The 16,134-nt window shown below is 41.4% G+C and overlaps 2 protein-coding genes across 3 annotated transcripts in view; one reads left to right on the top strand and one right to left on the bottom strand.

The window, feature by feature from the left end:
- clcn2a (chloride channel, voltage-sensitive 2a) overlaps positions 1–2,234 on the top strand; it is a 41,302-nt gene extending 39,068 nt beyond the window's left edge. The window contains exons 22-25 of the mRNA XM_055033829.1: positions 504–542; positions 636–740; positions 1,239–1,325; positions 1,475–2,234. Coding sequence (XP_054889804.1) covers positions 504–542; positions 636–740; positions 1,239–1,325; positions 1,475–1,981 — 738 coding nt within the window. The 3' untranslated portion in view covers positions 1,982–2,234. The remainder of the gene's footprint in view (positions 1–503; positions 543–635; positions 741–1,238; positions 1,326–1,474) is intronic.
- Positions 2,235–7,558: 5,324 nt separating this feature from the next.
- On the bottom strand, positions 7,559–14,546 carry fam131aa (family with sequence similarity 131 member Aa). Of its 2 annotated transcripts, none has more exons than XM_055033832.1 (5): positions 13,953–14,546; positions 10,306–10,417; positions 10,041–10,223; positions 8,676–8,822; positions 7,559–8,549 (listed from the first exon to the last, which is right to left on the bottom strand). In XM_055033832.1, the coding sequence occupies exons 2-5, from the start codon at positions 10,394–10,396 to the stop codon at positions 7,966–7,968; spliced, it is 1,005 nt and encodes a 334-aa protein (XP_054889807.1). In that variant the 5' UTR covers positions 10,397–10,417; positions 13,953–14,546; the 3' UTR covers positions 7,559–7,965. The 2 variants fall into 2 exon arrangements, with proteins under 2 accessions (XP_054889807.1, XP_054889806.1); XM_055033831.1 differs by lacking the exon at positions 13,953–14,546 and adding an exon at positions 10,625–10,941.
- Positions 14,547–16,134: the final 1,588 nt, after the last annotated feature.

Here is a 16,134-nt window from a genome sequence, read left to right as displayed (position 1 = left end):
TAGATTTAAGAGTATTAAAGTGTTTGAGAGGCCCAGTCACAGAGACTCTCCATCCAAGCAGCCTGATCTGGAGATATCATGCTAAAAAAGAATGACTAAACAATGTAGTCTCTTGACCTGCAATACTGATAGACAAACCACAAAAGATTCGTGATGCAGCTACAGAGAAAGGTGCCTCTACGAGGTACTTACTCAGCAGGGCTGACTATTTAGAAATTATTTGATTCTTTGAGTTTGTCACATAGAATCCCAACAAAATACTTTAAGGTTTGCTGTTGTTTTATGACAAAATATGAAAATGTTATCACGGTGTGACGACGTCTGAAAAGGCACAGTAAAACACATTACATACTTTTTTTTCATCTGAAACTGAAACTTACACAAAACTGAAACTAAAACCAGCTGCTGCCTTGTAATGTGTTTTGATGTGTTTTTCCAAGTTATGCTGTTTTAAAGACATAAAAAAGAAAACACTGACTGTCTCACTCTTTTTGTATTTTTAGGAGTCTTCTGAGGTGGAAGACTGCATGACTCCCTCAGAGGTGAGACTTGAAAAGTCAGGTGGACTTCTGTAATTCATATATTTAAAACTGTTTTTTTTTTTTTTTTTAACTCTGGTTTCTATCACTCTGCAGATAGCTGAGTGGGAGGATCAGCAGCTTGATCAGCTGGTGGATTTCAAGAACTGCAAGATTGATCCCGCCCCCTTCCAGCTGGTGGAGCAAACGTCTCTGCACAAGGTACAGAAATAGCCAACAACCTTTAATACCATTTGATTTAAATTTAGCTGGCAGAACTGTAATTTAAATATCCAGAAGAGGGTTTACGTTTGAGACAAAGCCTGTAGAAATGGGTGCTCTGATTTCACCGAATGTTCATAACTTGAGCATGTCTCTAACTTGCTTCTAATGTCATTTCTATATGGTCGCTATATTTGCTCTGTCGTGCTTCAACAGTTTAAAGTTAGGAAAAAAAACAGTTAATTAGCCCATAAAAAAATGTATTCTGTGATAAATTATTCTAAACTATCCTGTCTCTGTAAGTGAAATTTGTAAAAAATCTCTTAATCAGTGGAAGTCTAAGTCTGCCTGATCTGACTCAGTGACCGTCTTGAAAGCCAAAAATACAATGCCGTCCAGTCCCTGCATGACAGTTCACACAGCCCAGATGCAAAATGCAAATGAGCCCCTTTCAAGTCTGTATTCAGGCCATGACCCACCTCTCCTCCTCGCCCACAGACTCACACTATCTTCTCTCTGCTGGGCCTGGGTCACGCCTACGTGACAAGCATGGGACGACTAGTTGGAGTGGTTTCTCTCAAAGAGGTGCGCATGTGATATTTAAAAAATATTTTTTTCACCCTCATTTGTTCGTTTTAAAAATAAATAATTGACAATTTTCTCTTTTATTTCTGTGCTCCCACTGGCTGTGCTTGCTTCCTACTTTCCCACTGCCTGCTTCTCGGTATTTGCAGCTGCGTAAGGCCATCGAGGGCTCGGTCACAGTGACTGGAGTGAAAGTGCGCCCTCCACTGGCCAGTTTCCGTGACAGTGGGAACAGCACAAGCGTATCTGAGGTAACAGAACTACACAAGCTGTGCATGCGTCACAGAGGGCTGTCCTTGCCACGGGAACCTAAGCCTCCGAACGCGGCGAAAAAGCTGGACCTTTCGTTCAAAGACGTCCCCGTCAGCTTTTCAGACAAGACTGATTTGCAGTTTGAGAACAGTGATAACCAGTTGTCAGAGCTCGTCCTTCAAGAAAGCCCCTCATTCACCGAGGACCAATCAGAGTTTACTTTTGACTGTAGCCCCTCTCACACTGAGGAGTCAGAGCTGGTCTGTGACCATGACCCCGCCGACCCCACGCCAGCGCCGGACGAGGTGGAACAAGAGCACAGGAGTCCGACTCTAAACACGGACCAATCAGAACCTGGGGGAGAGGGTAGCACTGTCCACATCAAGGACCAGTCAGAATGCTAACCTAAAGCTTATCTATACTGTCGCCTCATAAATGTATCTGTTTCTTAAATTTGCATCAGTCCAGCCTAGAAACTTGTGTTTATAACCCAGTGATGTGAGCCAATGTCTGTTGATAGGAGAGGGTCGGTTTTATTTTATTTTATTTTTTTTAACCATCAACAGATCTTTTATGAAAGACCAAATATTTCTATATTTTCAACAATGTCCACATCACAGTTTGTTTATCGTTGTAAAACAAGGATGGTCCCAGACATATGTCACAGAAAGCCTCCTTTCCCCTCGTGTGCTGCTGATAAAGTTTGTTAATGAGAAACAGGAGATGAGAACATGTGAAGTCAGAAAGCTTAAAGCACAAGACTCACAAATCACAGCTGAACAGCGAAAGTGAATTTTGCTGACCAAATCACATTGTAGAAAAAAAAAAACATCAGCAACTTGGCCTCAACAGGCTAGAAGACTGCTCTAACTAAAAATAGGTGTGAAGTGTCTATTTAGGAGTATTTGCATTGTTGCAGGGGAGCAGTGTTGAGTTGGTAGGGAAACTCAACAAGGACTGGTTGGTGCCTAGATTGGCTCTTGATATTAATGAGAGTTCCTCCTGAAGTAGCCAGTTACTTGTGAGACTAACAAACCCCTGATCACAAAAAGATCCTCCACATCACAGTTTGGGTAAAACGGATATCTGTTTTATGATTATACTAAAGATTTCTGGCGTAATCTTTTGCTAACGTAATTGGCTTGAGTCATGTGATTATTCTTACATTATTATTTGTCACATCACAATTACACACTTCAATGTATTTTATTGGGATTTTAAGAGGAAAGAGAATAAATACTTTTTGAAAAATTATTTATGAATGAAATGTTTAAAATGTGACATCTGCCCATTTTGGTGCTATACACTAGCTTTGCATATAAATCAGAAAGATACGTTTCACTCTAATTTGACCAGAGGCCCTACTTGCTTCCAATGGTGGCAATTTAAAACTGCAAACAACATTTGTTGGATTTTTTTTCTACTAACAATTGTTTTTTTCCCTGAGGCATTTGCAGCATAGCTGTGTGTTTAAAATAAATGAAACACGCCTGGACTCTTATTTGGTCACACATAATTTTATTTAAAGGAATGGGTTGATTAGACCACACACATTTTCATATTGTTATATCTTTTCCCTTTCAGTTCACAATCATATGTTACTTTATACCAGTGTCTTAAAATCCCATTAAAATCTATTAATGTATGTGGTTGTGACAAACAAAAAGTGTTAATAGTGACTGATCAGAGTGAATGTGTCCTATTTTATGAAGACATAAATAAAAAATGTGTTTGGTTCTTTTCTGGTCTAAAAATCCGGTAAATACAACATCAGGTGAGAAACGGCTCATAGCACATTACACATTGTCAGAACTCTGAACCTCTGTGTGAAAAATATATCCACCATCATTTAGTGAGCACTAAGTTTAACAGTACCTTTACAGTAATTGCACTTTCTGTGACTCACATTCATTAAAAATTGCAGGCAGTTTTTCATGCTCAGCTTCCAGAGCATTTTGTTCAGGTCGACGCCTGAAATTACTGAATACTATTTTACATTTTACACAGTGTGCTAAGATTTTGGTGCAGCTTTCAGATGTAGATTTTCAAGAATCAGTGTTCTATGAGGAGAAATATTAACTCTGTGACTGATAGAATCATATACTTTAACTTAGTATATGGTTGCATTATGGTTATTTGCCCAGGGAGGTATTGTCTGGGGCGTGTCATTCGCCTGTGGTTCTGGGCTAAACAAGTCCACTCATCCCTCCTCCAACACTGTGAAGTGTTTGGTGAGCTTGCTTGATTTTTACTGACGATGGCTTTTGCATTATAGCAAAACATCAGTGGCCTTATTAATGCATTGTTCCATAAGTATTGTGGTTTGTTTAAATGTAGGAATCACAAGAGGTTGTCTCATTGTGAATTGTTTAAGCGACATTTATTTATTTATTTTACAAAATCTATTTGTCAATTTGTTTGTGTTAATATTCAACACAAGAATACTCACAACCTGCAACTCCTGCTTTAATCGGACGGCCGCCTTTACTATTTTTCAGGTAATCTGGGACATTTGATAAGAACCAATTTTCCTGTCACTCATCATTTGTGTTTATATAAAGCTGCACTATTTTTCCTGGTTTCTCACACAGTGTTTCTGCATTTAAGATTTGTAGATATTAATTTATGACATTATGAGATGTTATGAGCCGTTACATTTGAGCTGGGGCTATTCACCAAATTTAAAAACCTGTTAAAGACTAAGCTATGCTTTATTATGTCCTCCTAAAACAAAAAACATTAGATAATGTTCACACCATTTTTAGGAAATGTCACTTAATTAATAATATGTGATAAATGTACAGACAAAATTGAGCATATATTAAGCATCCATGGCTACTATAGTTGCATCTGTTCCACGATTATCTAATTTTAGAGTATTTTGTTGTTTAAGTCTTTCAAAGGGGATTTGTTGACATTAAGGTACAACACCAGCTCTACAATTCTATGTTTGTGTGTGTGTGTGTGTGTGTGTGTGTGTGTGTGTATGTGTGAGCAACCAAAAACTTTCCATAATTAAATCTGGTCCAGTCTCCTACGTTTAATTCGCCAAAACAAGATCCTGTTGTACAACAACAAGTACATGAAACTATTGACTCCTGTGCAAATAATGTTGGCTGAAAACTGAAAGGAGCAAATAATACTGAAAGCACAGAATGACAAGGGAATTACTGACATAAGCACATGATGGTATTGATCCAAACTACCTATGTAAGAGCAATGCACAAATCTAAGAGTCTCTGTCGACAAATCATAAGATGTGCTGTTGGTTTATGTGTCAAATGAAATGCAATACATTCAAGTTATTAATAAAGCAAAGGGAAATTGCAGACTGCATTATTTAAGGTATATTGTCATCAGTATTGGTCTTTCTTTTGATATCAAATGCTGGTCAAAGAATCAACCCCCAAAAATGTATTTCTGGTTGGTTCAGATGATGACAAAGGCAGCTTCCAGAGATCCCTGCAGCTGGACACAGAGCTCCAACTTAGCAGTAAAGCACATTGTAATTACCATCTAACACCAGTCACTGTTAGAGCCTTGTTCGGCTTTACAGCGGCTGACTCCGAAAGGACGACATAGAGAGTCTGTTTCATCATTCGAACATCTTCTGTATGTGAGTTTAAAGTGCATGACTAATGAGGGGCCTAGTTGCAAAATTTACAGGCTGATGTACAGAGCACACACACAAACACTGACAAACGCTCCTCGGTGTGTGGTCTGTGGGTATTTACCGTCTCTTTATAACAGAGTACATTCAATCCAGCCTGAGCTCTAAAGGAGCTGTTTAACCGCTGTACAAAGCCTGAAAAGCTCTGTGAATACTGCTGATGGATTTCTTTTAGCTTCAACTCTTTTTCTTTTATTTGTGAATTGGCTGTAGGAGGCATGGGCCAGTATGAGAATTTCCTTTTTTGCCCTGAGTAAAAAATTTATTGGTTTTAACAATGCGAACAAAAATTTTTTCACACAGCAATATTATCTAAATGTGTTTACGACCATTAACTCTCCTGCTGCTACCTATCCAGACAGACCACTGAGGTTATAAAAGTCAGTGTTGTTTGGATATTTATGCATAAACTGAAGAATAAACCCCTGCTGAATTTAATAAGTTTTCATCAATTATTATGGAAACTAAGTCTTGACGTCTTTTTTTTTTTTTTTACTTCAGACCAACACTGGAAAACTAACAAACTGATTAATTAGTCAGGTAGCAGACAGCTACATGAGGCGTCTGCTCAGGTAGCCATTCTGCTTTACTACTGGCTAACAAAAATACGGCTCTTTGTTTGTCAGCTGTAGATTCAAAATTAGATCCTTAATGAAAGCAGCAGATATTCATTAAATTACCACCCAAAGACATTTTATGTTCATCACAACCAAAGAAAATTCATCTGAATTTGTTTTGTATTAGTAATTTGACAAATTAGAATGTGTGAATGATATTTTCTTATTCTTAAATGATTTTTGACTTACTGCTAATGAAAACTTTCAAATAATTCTCAGAAAACGAAAGTATTATATAGGACCAAAAAAAAAAGAGTACGGTAACATTTTCAATTGTAGAGACATCATTCTAATAAAAAGTGAGTCCATACAGTGCATGTACTCGATATTTCAGTGTTTCTACCTTTTGCATGAAAAATTGCAGTCAGTGGCGGCAATCAGCTGCTGCTGTGGTGTTAAGACACCCAGGTTGTTTTAATAGACTCCAGGTCATCTATGTCGGGTCTGGTGTCTCTCATCTTCCTTCTGACAATCCCCTAAGGGGTTTTGTTTGCTGGCCAATCAAGCACAATGACACCGTAATCACTAAGGCAGCTATTGGTACTTTTGGCATTGTGGGCAGGTGCCAAGTCCTGCTGGAAAGTAAACATCAGCATCTTTATAAAGCCTATCAGCAGTGAGAAGCATGAAGTGCTTTAGGATTCCCTGATATCTGAACTGCACAGAGGTAAACTTTTTTCTTACACTCTTGTTTCCATTAACATGTTTGGATACTGTAAGCGAGCAGAAATGGCATTTGGTGACTCACCCTTCTTCATGTTACCGCGGCCGTCAGCCACTGTCTATTGACTGGATTCTGTTCAGCAATCTCCCCTGCAGTTGTGGAGGCCAAAGCAACATTTCTGTATAAGTCTTAACTGTAACATTTAAATAATTTCATTAGCTGTAAGTGATATCTGTTCAAATTCACACAAAGTTGTATTTCCTAGATCTAAAGGAGACATGAAATTATACCTTTTGAATAGAATTGGGGAAATTGACTTTTTAATGCCATTTTATCTTATTGCGATACACCCCTAAGGGAGAGAAATATTTAGTAGCCTTCTTCTGAGCAGCTGAACAAGAGTGTGCAGCAACAGGTGGGGTTGGAGTGCATTATTCTAAAAGCCATGGAGCTGGAGGAACACAAGCATTCCTGCATTTTCTCTGACATCTTATTCAAAATAATCCAAATCTTGAGAATGATCAGATGTGAAATTACCACATCTTTATGTACCTTGATACCAGTTACTGGCCCTTGCCTAAGCTGCAGCAAATCAGATGTTTTTTTTTTTTCTCTATACAATAAATGTCTATCACTTTTTGGGTGCATATGGAACATTCAGTAATGCTTGCATTATGAGGTAATGTATAAGGAATTAATAGTAGAGAGCATCTGAGCTAATTTGCAGCGTATCTAGTTAAGCAATAAGTCTGTAGTATGTCCCTTTATATGACACTGGCCTGTATATGCTTTGTACATACAGAAATACACAGATGAGGAAAATCTATATGCTGATGTACAAAGGAGGATTGTGCATTTTGAACTCAACTACCATTGTTATTTTTCAGAGAACATGGAATTGTTTTTGTACATGAACGAATAAATTTAAAGAAAAAAAAGTGCAAAACAAAACTCTGATAATTTGATTCCTTCTTTTATTCTCCAATATTTTGTTTTCACTATGACTGAAAAAGAAAGAACCACGAGTGAATCTTGTTTCAAAAATCATATTTATATGCTGTATGCAGGACACTCATGCTTTCCATATCAAAACCATGTGACAGGATGAGCTCGAAAATAAACCACACTACAAAACATCCATAGAAAAAAAACAACAAATGACCAGCACATGACTCTTCACAAAAATATACAAAACTCAGTTTGAACAACAGCTTTACATCCTGATTAAACTCTCCAACACGTCCACTGTTCACAGCAGCAATAACCTGTGGGAGATCAGTAAAAGGCCTGGAGGGGTGACGGATGAAAGGCTTCCAGAGGAGGTGAGATGGGGTGAAGAGGGGAGGAGATGAGAGGAGGTTCACAATGTTATCGGACTAGATCTATGTCGTATCGGAATCAACATCGACTCAGAAAGACATAAACATGGACGATACATCACATCAAATACTCCTTCTTCTTCTCCTCCTCCTCTACTTCCTCCACCTCTTTTTTGTTCTCCTTCTCCTCCTCCGCCTCTTCCTTCTCCTCCTCTTCGTCGAAAGACGCCACTCCGGAAGACCCCCGGTCAGAGAAGAAGCCTCTGGGGCTGCAGTGCCACACTCGCACCTCGTGAAACACGCTGCCTTCCTCCTCCTCGTCTTCCTCGTCCTCCTCTCCAGGGGACTCGGAGTGAGAGGTGGAGTAGCAGGAGTCGAACCTGCTGCTCCGGTTCCGGGGCCGCCACTCCGGCTTGCTGTGGACGCAGACCTCGCCACGCTGCTCCTGCAAGGGAATCAGCTGCTCCACCAGATCATCCAGCCGTTCTTCCTCTTCCTCTTCCTCTTCCTCCAGGAATGGACACATGCAGTCGCTATGCGAAGAGGGCAAGCCGCTCTGTAGGTCTTGATCAGTTGGAGGCCTGTCTTCTAAAGGGCCGCCGCTGCTGACAGAGCCTACGAGATGAACAGACTGTGGCACCTCGACGCCTTGGGTCTCAGGTTGGCATGGTACTCCGCTGGTTGGTTCAGACATGGCGGCGCCTGAGAGAGGAACAGACAGTCAGAACTTCTGGACATGGGTGAAATGAATTATGGGGGAAGAAAACAGGAAGGCGAGCGCCTTGTCAGCAGTGATGAATGAAAACAGCTTCGTGTGAAGATGGATACCTGGATTCTCTGTGGATAAATTACAACTCTGTCCGTTGGTGTGGGATTCTTCATCATTGAAGTCTTCCTCATCCTCCTCATCATCATCATCCAGCGATGCCCAGGCACGCAGCTTGGCCTCGGCAATTGCAAACTGCTCAGCCACTCCTGGCAGGAAAACAGGCTTATCTTAGTTAGACGTTGTGAGCGCAACACCACCGAGGTTCATCAGGTCACGACTCCTCCGGGTTCAAATCTAATTAAAGCCTCCTGCATTTCCAGGAGAATTATGAAATCTGATGATGTCTGACAACAAATCTTTTACATCAGTTTGGAGGAATGTTGACCCACTTCTTTTTGCGAAATTGGTTAAAATTGGTTAAAGTTGTTTGATTGGGTAAAGTTTAAGTTATAGGACTCATTCACTCACAAACCACGTGCCGCTACTTTTAACTTTATAACAATCCAGATTGCTCCATAAAACAACTAGTCTAACGTCTAAGACTAGTTGAACCAAAAAATATAATAACCTAAACCGTAATTTCTGCTTTCTTTTTCCTAGTAATTTGTTGCTTCTACATGTAGGTCCTAGATCTAATAAAGAAGGTAGAAAAGGTCTAAAAAATGCTTAACGTCGGTTATCAATAAGGAATAGCAAAGGCACCCTTTTATTTATCTTTACGCAGTTTTGTTTGAATCAAAGGCAAGATCAACACTTATCACTCTTAATCAGAGGAGTTCTTGGTTATGGCTTCAAAAATATCAATACATTCTGTTTGAAATTCCCCTCAGATACCTCGGAAGTGGCTCAGACGCAATCAGCTGCCTGTAAGAGGGGAAACAATAGCTGTTCCTATTTGAAACGCTCCCGGTGAGGCAACCTTTTGGCATTTTGCTGCGTTAATTAGGCTATCAAGACGAAGAGATTTCATAATGCGCGTGATGTACGCCGGGCTTCGTCTGCTCCCTGCTTTCCTCCCCCTCAAATTATCTCCTCATCAAGCTGCAGCGATGTCACCAGCGCCAGAAAGGATGAGTCACGGCAAAAACAACAAGCGCTGCTGTGCCGTCGGTGGGCAGCGAAGTGTTCTGAGAGAGTGTCTAATAGGGCCACCATCTGCTGTCAAGACAAACCGGTGGCCAGGGTGGCCGGCGGCTGGGCGGGGCCTTTCGCATGGAGACAGAGGAGTTTTGAAGGGATTAGTCTCATGACAGCAGGTGGACGCCGGTCACGAGATGATGCTGTAGTTAAACCATGCTAAGTAAAGTATGCATGTTTACCCAAACAGACATGTGACTGTAACTAGCAGTAATCCCAACTGCGAAAACAGGATTTAAATTGTGAAAGTTTCTGCGGGGGCGAGAAAGGAGAAAAGGGTTGAATACCTGCAGCAAACCTCGCCTCCTTCTCCCCTTCGCTCAGACGGCAGTAAGAGTTGAACTGGGTTTGAGTGCCTGGTGGAGGACCTGTAGGCTTCGGCCAGCCTTTCCACTCTATGAGGTGGGCGACCCGGCCCTGGGCCAGGGAGGTGGGCTTCGTCACATGGTCCCTCACCGCCTGAGAGATGCCTGGATCCAACAAAGGTGTAAAGGTCGGCGGCTGATCTTTAAATTTACCATTTCAGGACAGCTGTTGGATGATTTAGCTTACCATTCAACGAAGATCTGGCGAGTGCTGCAAATTCATGGATGCCGACTGTTTTCCTGGAGTCTGCCGGAGATTTTCCCGACTTTGGAATCATTTCACTCTCTTCAAATTTCACCTGCAAAAAAGAAACATGACATTTCATCAAAGGGTGCCTCGAGTTCTTCGCATCTGCGCATGAAATTCAGCAGCTGTTTCATCTTCCTACAAACAGCTTACATTCCCCAGCATACCCAATGCTGAAGATTTCATGATCCAGCATACGAATAATATAAACGCCTGAAAAAAAACACAAAAAAAAAACTTCAGTGTGAAGTTCTCCTACCTCTTCCACTCTTTGCCTCTCCATTCTTTCGCTACTCCTGATGCTTGGCGTCATTGCGGGCACACAGAGATGGTTTCAGGGCATCATAAACCCACCCAACTAAACATTACCGCTCCGCTTTGCTGGTTTAAACCACCAGTCAGGCAAGCAGACAGCAATGCCCTAAATTTGCTGCACAGATGCTGCTAAAGCCACAGTAAGCCGGTGAAACCCGGTCCGAGTGGTCAGGGGGCTGGGGCAGCAGTCTCTATTTGACTGAGGAGACATATGGCGTGTGGGTAAAGCGGTTGCAGCCGAACGCGCTTACCGCAGAGCTGCTGATTGAAACCGATACTGCCACCTAATAAACTCTGTGCCCTCAAAAGGCAAACTCACATGACCAACTGGATCAGTTGGACAAGACAGATTCAAAACATGTCCCGTTTCTGGGACTTTTAACAAGCCAGAGACGCATAGCCCGAGCAAACATGCATGACTTAACAGATATTGTTAAGCAGATTGGCTCCTAAAGCAGCTAAGAAGGAAAAATCTTCCTGGCGGTGGTGAAAGGCTTACACTGAAGTGAAGCATGACAGGAAATGCGAGCAAACGGGCAGGCGGGGAACTCGGGAGGAAGTGATATGAAGATGGAAACTGTTTTCTGCAGCTCAGGTGACAGTCAACACTCCCCAGAGGAGAACTTCAACCTGGAAAACACACTCGTGAGATGACACTCATGCTGAACGCTGACAAACACACGGGGGCGTGGAGCTCCGAAAAGCTCCCTGCTGAGATTCAGACTCACAGATTTCAGCACTGTGGACAGCGCGACATTTCAGAGGGGATTGTTGTAGGTCACATGAAATTAAGCTGCATTCGCATTGCATTTGTATGGTTCTTACATATTTCGTTGGATTTACCTTTACTTATTTCACTTATTTGTACATTTAAATTTGTTACATTTTCACTTGAGGAAATCTTTGCAACTAGAACATTAAAGTGAGTGTTTTATTATTAAAAATGTGAAATAAAAGAACCATTAGGGCCTGCTTTGTCTAACTCCAGACTCTAAAAACCTAGTACTCCCTGCTTTCTAATCATTATCTTTAAATCACAAATAACAAACAGAAGAAAGATTGGTAAGCAGCTGCACTGAGATTGTGTACTTGAGATTTGAATACAAGGTCCTCTCGCTGTTTGGTTTTAGAGCAACCTGTATGTGTGACTTGCTTTAATCCTTTAATCCCACTGGCCCAGCAGACCAATCAGGTCTTCTGCAAAAAGTTTCTGTTGGTACCTAAAGTTAAAACTAATTGTGTTATTATTGTTACCTGAGAGCTGTCCAGACTGGTGTTTTTTCTTAAAAAGCAAATTAAAAAATGTTCTTATTAACTTTCATGCAAGTTCTTTTTATGACATTTTTAATTCAATTCTTTAAATTACAGCATATTTCATCACAAAAGAAATGGACCTTTTATTATTTATATGAATTAATTAGACTTACACTGAGTTTAAAATTTCTTCCCAGCCGTTCGAAGAGTGCTGCTATTTTATCGACACTGCATAGGATTTCATTGTGATGGTTGATTTAAAGCTCCTTGTTTTCATGGTGTTGGGTAGAAAAGCACCCAGTCAGGTTTATTAGGAATTGTGCAGTAGATGAGAGCAACCAGAGAGACAGAACCGCTCAGTCAAATTGTCAGTTCTGTCTGCCACAGTTCAAAGCATATTTGTATTTTAGACATAAGAAGTGAAGTGATATTAACGAGACAAACTGCGAGAACCTGCTTCTCAACAGGGCTGTTGTGAGGGCAGACATAACGACTTCAAAAACCCAGAGATGAGCAGGAAGCTGGAGAAACGTGACTCGCATTATTTAGCAGAAACCGAGCTTCACTCTTAATTTGAAGATTCGTCTACGTGGATTCTTAAGCGTGCGGTACAAAACAAATCATCACGAAGATTGAGATTTTACAGAACAATGCTACTCTGAAGTTCTGATAGAAATGTTCTCGAGATAAGAAGTTCCTCGGAAGAGGACGCAATGTTTGAGTGCAGGCACCTGGAGAATCTACACATAATGAAGAAACAAAAAAAACACATGAAGTTTATGATTTCTAGTGATATATTTATTAATTATGGAAAATCAGTTCATATGTTTAATGTTTTTTAAACTATTTTACTGGCATACAGATAGGAGCATGCTCCCATAGAGTGGCAGCCAGTGCAGTTAGCGAGAGGTTGATGAATCCCAGGTGAAGCTCAGCTCACTGCTGCCTCACCTGCTGCGCTTCCAAGCGTTTCAATGGAACACTGTGAAAATTCTGTGACTTTGAGGGAAAAATAAGCAAAACCGGTTAAGCTAAATGAAAGATAAATACTTTATAGAACAAACCACAGGGTGAAAATAGCAACATAAATGATTTTATCATTACATATTATGTTTCCATAATGACAGGTGAGGCTCTGCCACACACTGTGTCTGGGCATCACTCTGTTAGCTGATCGACTATTGCAACCATCAAATTGTACTGTTTGGGTCCAGGGAACCATAAATGAGGGGCCCCATCAAATTCTTACATCCGGCCCTGCACTTGATTTCAATCAAACGTTATTGAATGGTGAAAAAAGTACGTGAAAACCAATGCTATTTTTTTTTCAGTGGGGAGAAATAAAATTAAACATCTCACACCTGCATAATGCATTCATGCTGTGGAGTCTCTTTTGAATCCTCGCACTGCAGGTTGCCAGCTCTTTGCGCCTGATAAAAGGAGCTAATTAAAGCCAAACAAACCAGATTTGTGGCAGTGACTGCAGCTGGGAGGCTTAGGAGGTTTTCTGGATTATTTCTCCCTGCCCATCTTAAACACGCATGCGGGTCCTCTAAGACAACAGCTGTCTCGTCTGGCACCTCTGGACACTGTGATCTTGACTTATATGACCAACAAGTGGAAGTCGCTCCGCCCGCAGCTCTGTGTGAATGAAGCGAGGCTACAGTGCAGAAGCCACACTTGTTGGGGTGTGTGTGTGTATTCTTGTTTTGTTTGTTTTTTTTTTCCTCTGGAAATGGTGCATTCAGGCAGCAGAAGCGATACGCTCACAGCTGAATTACGCACCAGTCCGCCATTGATGAGCGCAAGTCTTCATGACCGAGTGGGAATAAAAAGAGAGAGAGAGAAAGAGAGAGGCGCCAATGGAAATAGCAGCCGATGTGTTGAAGCCTCTGAAGTCTCAATCTGCATACCAATATCTTTGTACCTGCACCAGATAAACAAGCCCTGCTTCTCAACCACGCTGCTTCTCGTTCCCATCACAGTCGCTCTCCTTGCGTCTTTTCTCGGCCACCTACCTGGAAGTGGGACCGCGGCTCATGGCTCTTGCGCTTAATCGTCTCCCAATCCGATCAACAGATGACACCGCGGGGGTTTGTCCTCGGAGCCGCGGGGCTCTGCGGCTGAGCGGCGACGCTACAGTGACGGCCGAGACATCTCCGGAACTCCCGGTCCGCGAGCTGCACTACATCTCCTACTCACGCGCACCATTTGTCGGCGTGTATATGGGTTACATATAGGCTGAAGGCTGTCCAAATGCCTCCCGACGGCGAGCGTCATCAAAGCAAGGCGGCGTCGTCGCCCCCCTTCACCCTCCTCTCCTCTTTTCCTTTCCTCTTTTTCTCTCCGTGCTGCCAAGAAGCTCCAGCAACCTGCAGATTCAGTCCAAGAATCACTGCAACACGCTGCTGGTTAGTCGTTCCATCAGAGGGCTTCAGAGATTTGCAGTCGCACAGTAAACAACTAAACAAGTGAAAATAAAAGACGCAGGATGGAGCACTTCGATGGAAATTTACTGACCGCCAGAAAGGTCAGTAAGTTACAAACACTGGCTCTGTTTGAATGAGCGTCTGTGCAAAGAAGATGCAACAGAGCATATGGAAACATTTGATCTTTGTTGCTCACCAGAGCTTATCTACTAATGCCCAGATAAGCTTTAAATAAACGATGATTCATGCTCGGAGGTGGGATCCTTGAAAGGGTCATTTGAGACACATATGGGTCAATCTGCATTCTTATTACAATGGCTTAAAAAGATGAGCTGCACTCTCAAATTCTCCAATTGTTCAAAAATAAACTGCACATCAGTCCCGTTATCACTTTAGTCATAATAAAAATCACTGCTTTATATATCTATGTGCATTTTGTCATTTCAGTTTATCTTTATAATCAAATGGAATAAATCAAAGTCCCCCCAAAAAAAAAGCAAGAAAAAAATGAACAATGAACCAACTCTGGAGCCGCTCAGCTTTCCCTCCCTTGACTTCAAATGGCCTGCTGGATTTAATTAGACATTTTCAAAGTATTGAGCTGGTCTCTCAACATTCATAGATGCTGTCCTCCTGTTTGGTAGGACTGATCACATTTTCAGTCATGGAGAAGCAGAGTATATGACACAGATGAATGGTTTTGGTATGCCGGTGATGTTTGGTCCCATTAAGATCTTATAGCTTAACCGAGGTTGTTTCTGAGTATATAGCAGGCTGTGGGGATTGCAGGTTTGATGAAGATGCATATTACATATTATGGTTGATTAAAACAACCATAAAGTAGGGGTGCTGTGGCGGCGCACAACCCATGTACGGAGAGGCCTTAGTCCTGGATGCAGACGTCACAGGTTCGTCCTTTTTGACCTTTGACTCGAGTCTTCTCATTACCCTTCCTGTCTGCCAGTCCATTGCAGGACTCACAGGAGACAGTGCTCAGAAAATCAGCATGTATTGATTAAAAAATTTGGCAAGAGGAAAACCAAAGAAATGAAGAAAATAATTGAAATGGACCAGAGAAAAGATAAAATGACAAAGACTTGGTAACTGATCAGCTCCACAGGGACAGGTCTACATTTGCCAGTCATACTTCAATAAGTGCCTTTGTGAAGCCAAGTTATCAGCAAAAGAAATAAAAATTACAGAAGCGGTTACAATTTGCCACCCAAATCGTTAACTCGTTCAAATAAAAACTGTAAAACATTTAATAGGCTGATGAGAGGAAGATTTTTTTTCTTTTGGCGTTTGTTGGGGTTGAGTGTGACATCACTCCCGAACATTGAATTTAATCTTCAAAGCACAAACAATGGAAATGTCCTGGTATTTTTCCCTTTTTCCCCCCCATCAAGACGCCTTTGAACCTACACACGTGACATGGAGGCACTTGGGTTCAGGACCAACAAGATTAACGTCCAGATTACTGGACATTAATTGAAAATCTAGTTCTAGTAAGATCACCCCACTAGAAAAAAAACAGGAAGTGTCAAAGAATTGTGGATTTGACTAATGGAGAACTAGTTCTCTGTTGGCGATAGCTGCTCAGGCCGATGCAAAACAAATGTGAAGCAGCTTTCATAAGTACTTCCAATAATGGGATAAGCTCTACCCATAAGATTATATGAATCCTTACATTGCAACAGTAATTCAAAATACCACAGCCTCATGAATATTTGGTTAAAAATATGAACTTTTAACGATGTTATTGGAAGAGATG

This window comes from Poeciliopsis prolifica, unplaced genomic scaffold, assembly GCF_027474105.1.
Source record: "Poeciliopsis prolifica strain line A6 unplaced genomic scaffold, Auburn_PproV2 SCAFFOLD008, whole genome shotgun sequence".
In the NCBI taxonomy this organism is placed as follows: domain Eukaryota; kingdom Metazoa; phylum Chordata; class Actinopteri; order Cyprinodontiformes; family Poeciliidae; genus Poeciliopsis; species Poeciliopsis prolifica.
The sequence above is the reverse complement of the archived record's forward strand: the minus strand, read 5'-3'. Positions and strand labels throughout refer to the sequence as shown.

Coding starts and splice junctions, on each gene's coding strand:
- fam131aa (XM_055033831.1), bottom strand. CDS start 10,678: ATGACGCCAAGCATCAGGAGTAGCGAAAGAATGGAGAGGCAAAGAGTG. Junction 10,418..10,624: donor AGAGGCAAAGAGTGGAAGAG/GTAGGAGAACTT, acceptor TCTTTTTTGCAG/GTGAAATTTGAAGAGAGTGA. Junction 8,550..8,675: donor TTTATCCACAGAGAATCCAG/GTATCCATCTTC, acceptor TTCCTCTCTCAG/GCGCCGCCATGTCTGAACCA.